Source organism: Amphimedon queenslandica, unplaced genomic scaffold (assembly GCF_000090795.2).
Source record: "Amphimedon queenslandica unplaced genomic scaffold, v1.1 AMPQUscaffold_13173, whole genome shotgun sequence".
Taxonomy (NCBI): domain Eukaryota; kingdom Metazoa; phylum Porifera; class Demospongiae; order Haplosclerida; family Niphatidae; genus Amphimedon; species Amphimedon queenslandica.
The window spans coordinates 99,060-107,405 of NW_003546591.1; the positions used below are offsets into that span (position 1 = coordinate 99,060).

The following is an 8,346-nucleotide window of genomic DNA, read 5'->3' on the forward strand; positions in this document are numbered from 1 at the left end:
GTACTGCCATTATACTGAATAGACCACTTGTAGAGGAATTTTACTGAGAAAGATCATTTACTGTATTAACTATTGGATATACTACTAGTGGTAGTAACTGCTTGCTAAGCATTTTCCATTTATTATTAGTGACCAGTAGAGCATTGGCTTGTTCCTCATTTTTTCTTTGGTGACTATCCAATCGTGATCTTCTTACTGTTACAATAAAAATGATAGTGACTAGCATCAACAATACAATGTATATCAAAACCGTCATGATGTAGCTGATTGCAAAATAATAATACAATTTATTTGTTCCTTGTTCTGAAAATTTGATTTCCCATGTTATTGTGCAGTCATCATAGCTAGTGAATGGAATTATGACAGCACCAACTAAAGGCAGAAATGAAGACAAAATTGCAATCGGTTCCAATTTTCCGAAGGTCTTCAATTTCTTAAGGTGTACAATACAAAGATAAAGAATGATGGTTAGCCAGAAGGTCAGAATTAGATTGATATTGTAGGCAAAAATTGGAGCAAGTTCAGCAGATGCTTTGTAAATGTTCGAGTCATCAAATCTAAAAAACATAAACAGACTTAGCGAGTAGACTAACATTGCAATCAGTTTGTACAATATCAGTCTTTGTACAATATCTTTATAGAATCTACTGACTATTGCAAAGACCAGTGCCACTGTACATGTTATGACTCCTAGACCACCAAAGACTTCTTCTATTATGATAATTTCCTCTCTATTCCCATCCACACAATTACTAGTGTTGCTGTCATTATCCATGTCTTGTGCTTTAACTTTGGCCTGGAAAGAAAGCAAAGAAGAGAGTTAAAGGAGGAGCTGTCGCTACAAATTTGCTGCCTCATCTTACTAAAATGAGTAATTAGAATAACTGAAGAATAAGACAAATCCATATCTACATGCAATAAATTGCCCATGCATGCTTTCCCAAAAATCTATATATTTCATTCTAAATCAAAAAAATTAAGTGCAAAAAATTCCAAAAATTATTTTGCTAAACAAGACAATCTAAAAGCATAAAAATAAATAGTTTCATATAGCATTATAGTTAACAGATACCTCACTCATAGTGACACTTGATGTATTAGGACAGTGGAAGGTAGTACGTGCATTTGTTGAAGCAACTGTTTCACTTGTGAAGACATCATCATGATTATTAGACACTTTACAGAAAGGCACTAACTCATCAATCTGTTTCACTCTCTTCTTTTCTCTTTTCTTCTCTTTACACTTCACTATGCATAAATGTATTATAACAATTATACCAGTGACTGGACCGGAAGAGGTTAATAATGAATAAAGATATAGATCCTTTACAGTACTGCCATTATAATAGACCACTTGTAGAGGCAGAAAAATCATTGCCATTACTGTATTAACTATTGGATATACTACTAGTGGTAGTAACTGCTTGCTAAGTACTTTCCATTTATTATTAGTGATCAGTAAAGAATGGGCTTGATCCTCATTTTTTTGTTGGAGATCCAGTCGTGATCTTTTTATTGTTACGATAAAAATTACAGTGACTAGCATTGACAATGCAATGTGTATCAATACTGTTATGCTGTAGCTGACTGCAAAAAAATAATAGAATTTATTTGTTCCTTGTTCTGAGAATTTGATTTCCCATGTTATTGTGCAGTCGTCATAGCTAGTGAATGGAATTATTACAGCACCAACTAAAGGCAAAAATGAAGACAAGATTGCAATTGGTTCCAATTTTGTGAAAGTCTTCAATTTTTGAGGTGTACAATACAAAAATAAAGAATGACAGTTAGCCAGAAGGTCAGGATTAGGTTCAATTCGTAAGCAAAAATTGGAATAAGTGCAGCAGATGCTTTATAAATGTTTGAGTCATCATATCTACGAAACATAAACAGACTTAGCGAATACACTAACATTGTGATCAGTTTGTACAATATCAGTCTTTGTACAGTATCTTTGTAGAATCTACTGACTATTGCAAAGACCAGTGCCACTGTACATGCTATAACTCCTAGACCACCAAAGACTTCTTCTATTATATTAATGTTCACTCTATTCCCATCCACACAATTACTAGTGTTGCTGTCATTATCCATGTCTTGTACTTTAACTTTGGACTGGAAACAAAGCAAAGAAGAGAGTTAAAGGAGGAGCTGTTGCTACAAATTTGCTGCCTCATCTTACTAAAATGAGTAATTAGAATAACTGAAGAATAAGACAGATCTAGATCTACATGCAATAAATTGCTCATGCATGCTTTTTCCAAAAATTAATTCCATTCTGAATCAAAACTTGAAATTAAGTGTAAAAAATTCCTTTTCTATAAACAAGACAATATAAGCACAAAATAAATAGTTTCATATAGCATTAGACTATGAGGATGGGGTCTGAATATGCATGCACATTAAGAGCTGGATTGATTTTATTTCAGTAGTTTTATTTCAAAAAGATGTTAATTGATGGAAGCTTGATTAAAAGTTTAGCTTGGCAAATTTTTTTCAAAGTGACAGGATAGTTCATCCTTGTCTCTTTTACTGGGTTATTTTGGTTGTGTTAACTGGTGTGTTTGCTCTGTTCAGACCCCGGCCATGAGGCTGGGGTCTGAATATGCATGCAGGCTAAGAGCTGGATTTATTATAATTTTAATCTTCTTATCAAACAATGTGAATTGATGGCTCGCCCCTTCAATGTTTACATTCACCCTAGTAGTTAACAGATACTTCACTCATTGTGACACTTGATGTACGAGTGTATTGGTAGGTAGTACGTGCATTTGTTGAAGCAACTGTTTCTCTTGTAAAGACATCATCATGATTGTTAGACACTATACAAAAAGGTTCTTGTAACTTATCATTTTGTTTCACTCTCTAATTTCTTTCTCTTTGTTTCTTCTTACACTTCACTATGCATAGATGTATCATAGCATTAGCAATAACACCAGTGACTTAGAATCTACTGACTATTGCAAAGACCAGTGCCACTGTATATGCTATGACTCCTAGACCACCCAAAACTCCTTCCTTTATGTTAATTTTGTATGCATTCCCATCAATTACTGAATATCCAATAATACCTAGAGCTTATAAGCTAGCTTAATATATCCATTAGAAGCACCTATATGCAATCTTACAACAGAAGAGAGAGAAATAAGAGAAATGACAGTGTATGTGTACCAGCAGCTGTTAATACTAAAATTAAAAATTCTAAAAAATTTAATGGTCATAACTTGAAAAATTTAAGTTGGAATCACCTCAAACTTTCTACATAGCATAAGTACATCAATATGTTTCAGAAAATGTAATAAAAATTAGGGGTGATTTTTGAGCCATTTTCTAGAAAAACCATGGGCTATAGTACAGGAGTTTTTTCAGAAATTGGCCGATATTTAAAAATGGCCATAACTTGAAAAATTCAAGTCGGAATCAGCTCAAACTTTCTACATAACATAAGTACATCAATATGTTTCAGAAAATGTAATAAAAATTGGGGGTGATTTTTTAGTCATTTTCTGGAAGAAAACCATGGGCTATAGTACAGGAGTTTTTTCAAAAATTGGCCGATATTTAAAAATGGCCATAACTTGAAAAATTCAAGTCGGAATCAGCTCAAACTTTCTACATAGCATAAGTACATCAATATGCTTCAGAAAATGTAATAAAAATTAGGGGTGATTTTTTAGCCATTTTCTAGAAAAACTATGGGCTATATTTTTTCAGAAATTGGCCAATATTTAAAAATGGCCATAACTTGAAAAATTCAAGTCGGAATCACCTCAAACTTTCTACATAGCATAAGTACATCAATGTGCATCAGAAAATGTAATAAAAATGGGGGGGGGATTTTAGAGTCATTTTTAGAAAAAACCATGGGCTATAATAGCATAATTTAACTATAACCTTGGAGTATTGACATGAAGCTTCTTTTGAGTAGCCTTTTCTCATCCCATATTTGCTCTCAACTTCCTATTACTTTGTCTACTCCCTCTTTATTTTATTACTATGCTATTAATTATCAAAGTCTAATTATTCTTATTATTAGTTCTTATTGTTCATCTCTCTCTCTCTCTCTCCGTCACTTTCTTTTTTCTTTGTCTTATTTTATTATTACTAGTATTACTATTTTTGTTGTTATTTTTCTTCCTTATTTGTGTCTCTAACCTACCCCATAAACTGGTGTCTTTCTACCTTGGTTTACTTGCATTATTGATAGTACGTAATAATTTAATTACTTTTTATAATAATAATAATAATAATAATAATAATATTATTATTATAAATAATAATGATAATAATAATAATAATAATAATCTCTCTTCCAGCAAAAACTTGATGAGTCTCTCACTAATACAATTAAAAATTTTGTCTCTTACATTATCTTCATCAGTGACTTTGCCAATAGCTCCATTCTTCAGTAGTAGTTTAACTATTTCTTTGCATCTTTCTATACAGGTCATACCAAGTGGTGTGTGCTACATAATAATAATAGTAACAATAATAATAGCAATAATTATAATAATAATGATAATAATAATAATAACATTAATAACTTTTGTCCTGTTTCAAACTATGTACATGGTCAATTTATACTGTGCTTGATGCTTTAAAGATATGACATTTACTTTTAGGTATTACGCTGTGACAAGAACTGCTGTAAAAAATTGCAGTATGCATTAAAATGTCAGAATAGAAATTTTTTTTTGTTTGACATACGTTACCATTCATATTTATAGCACATCCAGTGTGACTACAGCAAAAACAACAGTGGCTTTTAAAGCAAGAAAAGAGACTTCTCTAGAGTTAGAGGTAGTTTCTATTTGTCTTAATAAAAAGAGCTATGCATGCAATAAAGTGAAATTAAATTCTTATTTATACTACAAGTCATACTAAACCACAAAAATAAAACACAATGAAACTGCAGTATTATTATGTCTCTTACATGTACATTGTCTTTATTAGGGTGATTGACATTAGCTACACCATACTTCAGTAGTAGTTGACCTATTTCTTTTTCTTTATGTCTCGGTATACTGGCATTACAAAGTGGTGTAAGCTACATAATAATAATAATAGTAATAATAATAATAATAAGGACAAAGAAGATTAAGCAGCCTGTAGTTAGAGAAGAGCTATTGTGTATAATGGATTGAAACTCAATTAGAAAGTATTATAGGCTAGCTATAATGAAGGCTAGCTGAACAACTGTCCCTTATTATGTTTGCTCAAAGCTCATCTCTTTTGACCCACAAAGCCACAGTTCTTTGTTAGAGGAATAGATCTAGTAGGAGGACTATCAAAATGGCTGATTTCACTCTATATTCTATCTTTAATGATGTCCTGACTTACCCCCAACTTATCTTACATGATCTTTTTATCAATATTATTGTTAATTGTATTATAAAAATTGATTACTAAATAATTTTTCTTACTTCATTTCCATCAGTAACACTGACTTTAGCTCCATGCTCCAGTAGTAGTTTAACTGTTTCTGTATGCCCTTGTTTGCACGCCATGTCAAGTGGTGTACGCTAATATAAATAAATAACATTAATATCAATAATTAATAACAAAACTAATATTGATATCATAAATTGGGTAACTCATATACAGAATGAAACATTTTATCTGTTAGTAAATTTTAATGCTGCCTACTTCCTATCCCAGTTGAAAAGAAAATAATTACATTAATTTAGCACACTTCATTGCTATGCAAAAGCTCTACCATCACTCAAAATACACATGCAGATTTATAGTAAAAAAGTAACAAATTATGTGAGCTATTAAAAGCTCCTTGATCAGTATGGATAAAATTAAATTTCTGTTACTCTTGTCTTTATAATAAACAGTAATTTCTTACTTTTTGGCTATCAGTGTGATTGATATCAACTCCATCCTGCTTCAGTAGTAGCTCAACTATCTCTGTATGCCCTGCTATACAAGCAATACCAATTGGTGTATTCTACATAATCATAATAATGATAGTAACAGGAACATGCAATAGCTACCATGTCTCTTACTTCATGCTTATCAGTGAGATTGAAATAAGATTTGATTTTAGAGTGAGCATCATTTTTATGCAAAGCAGACGTAAGACGATTAGCTCTTTCTTGAATAAGAAGCTCAACTATTCCTTTGTTCCCAGCATGACAAGCACAATGAAGTGGTGTACATCCATTTTTATCAGTAGCAGAGATATCCACTGCTTTGTTACGTAATAAAGTAGCAACTTGATGAGAGTTGTTCGTCAAACAGGCTAGGTGCAGTGGTCCAAGTCCACCTGTAAAATTAAGGATAAATATTGACTCAGAGTAGCCAAATAAAGAGAAGTGTTGTATAATTATGTCTGAGCACATTATTGGTACTTTAAGTATTATATGATCTCGCATTTCATTTTCAAAGATTATGCTATTTACATTATTCTGATATAATGTACCGTATAGCTTGAAATTTTCGTGGAATATAAATTTCGTGGTTTTCATGGTTATGGGCTGCCTACGAAATTTAAACCCACGAAATCATTGAAGTGCCATCCCCTTACAGGCTATGTAAACTGTCAACCACGAAAATTAAACCACGACACACACACACACACTACAACTAATTATATTTATACATGGTGCGAGGGTGGTTACCATGGAAACCTTTGATGCTTAGAGGGAGTTATATGCCCATAACCACCCTGCAGACAGTGTGGGTTTTCACTGACAGTTTACACAAGAACAATACTGCAATGGATCATAGTTTACATAAGAACAATACTGCAATACTTTACCATGGCATAAGTCAGATACTACGCCCTCAACCACTTATCTCGACCACTTATCTCACAGGAGTTATGTACCCATAACCACCTCCAGACAGGGATGTATCCTACACTTAATCCATTTCTGTTAGTTAAAGTTCCCTCAAATTACTCCTTAAAGTTTAATAATAAAGGCAATCCCTCTCAAATCACTTGTAACTAATCTATGTATCAAAATCCTTCTGCAATTAACCTGCAATGGAATCCAGCATCTTCCCTCCTTTCTAAACTCACTTCCTCTCTTGCTTCTTAAATTCAAAACAGATCATCATGTATCACCACTTCATTTACTACTTTATCATTAGCTATGCTATTACTTATAATTTTTATTATGATAATTAGACAATTATATATAATACAATTGTAAGGCAGATATTTAATTTCATAATTTACCACTACTACGACCACCTCCTCCCCGAAGCTCAGAGAAAGCATGCAGCCTCGGGCCCTGCAAAATAGAAAAAAGAGAAGAAAGAGACACAGAGTGTGGGAGAAAAGTTGATGAACAATCTCTATTGTTTGCATCTCTTCTCATGCAAGGCCCCACAGCTTAAAATATTTTATTTCAAAAAATGAAAATATCAGAAATAACCTATTATAATAAAATGATATAATGCTACTGGGGGCTTGAATAGATATCATGATGGGTATGATAAAATGATGATAACAAATGGAAAAAAGATAGACAAATAAAAAGGGTGAGAATAAGAGTTAATAGTACAGCTTACATCATGATCAGGTTTTGCAGCCATCCCGGCCTCTTAGCTGGCTAAGATTCTTCAGAACCGAAAGTGTCCAACACAGACCCAAATTTTGTAAGGTATAACTTAATTTTAGCAGCTGGATTCAAAATAATTATTAGACTAGTCCTTTTGAAACTCAAGAATGAAGGGTATCCTCGCAGCTTTAGCTTTATATAGAAGTAATCTAGTATCACACCCACTTTCAATCTAACACGTGGGTTATTCCCAGAAAATATCTGCCTACCCCAGAATACTTTCCCACTCCTCTTCTCCACTTTTGAATTCATTTTCTTTGCTCAGTCCTCCTCCTCATTCTCACTAAGCCTTTCATTGATCATTGGTAATGCAAACAATGTGATACAAGCAATAAAGTTGCAAAGTTTGGGAATGCTAGCAAGTTAAGCCTACAAATAAAAAGAAATCAATTGGAAACGAAGTCACCAATGCCCAGTGACCTTCCAACCATTTAGCAAGATCTGTATATACAACATCTGCATATGTATCACTTTAAAAATATTATCAACACATAGTAAAGATTAATTTTTTGGCCTAGTTCGGGCCACATGTATCAAAGTCAAAAGGTTACCACTCAGAAAGATACCCCAGCATTGCTTGGAAGTTAGACCATATGGTGGCTACAATACATATTGCACACACAGATACACATGGACAATTAAGCCATCCAATAGACTGCTTACATTTGCAATAGACTAGAGTGGTAATGGAACAGTTGAAGTTACTATATGTTATACTGGTACCAAACTTTTTATTGGATTATAATTATTGCATTAAATTTAAAATAGTTCA

At 32.8% G+C, this 8,346-nt stretch overlaps 1 protein-coding gene across 3 annotated transcripts; it reads right to left on the reverse strand.

Moving 5' to 3' along the window:
- Nucleotides 1-4,155: 4,155 nt before the first annotated feature.
- On the reverse strand, nt 4,156-7,655 carry LOC109584744 (26S proteasome non-ATPase regulatory subunit 10-like). 3 transcript variants are annotated; one of them, XM_020000576.1, is made up of 7 exons: nt 7,525-7,655; nt 7,190-7,244; nt 6,012-6,271; nt 5,852-5,953; nt 5,424-5,522; nt 4,934-5,047; nt 4,156-4,466 (listed from the first exon to the last, which is right to left on the reverse strand). In XM_020000576.1, exons 1-7 carry the CDS (start codon nt 7,546-7,548, stop codon nt 4,230-4,232), a joined length of 891 nt encoding a protein of 296 aa, XP_019856135.1. In that variant the 5' UTR covers nt 7,549-7,655; the 3' UTR covers nt 4,156-4,229. The 3 variants fall into 3 exon arrangements, with proteins under 3 accessions (XP_019856135.1, XP_019856134.1, XP_019856133.1); XM_020000575.1 differs by lacking the exon at nt 7,525-7,655 and having other exon boundaries at nt 4,940-5,047; nt 7,190-7,354; XM_020000574.1 differs by lacking the exon at nt 7,525-7,655 and having other exon boundaries at nt 7,190-7,354.
- Between the last annotated feature and the right edge of the window lie 691 nt (nt 7,656-8,346).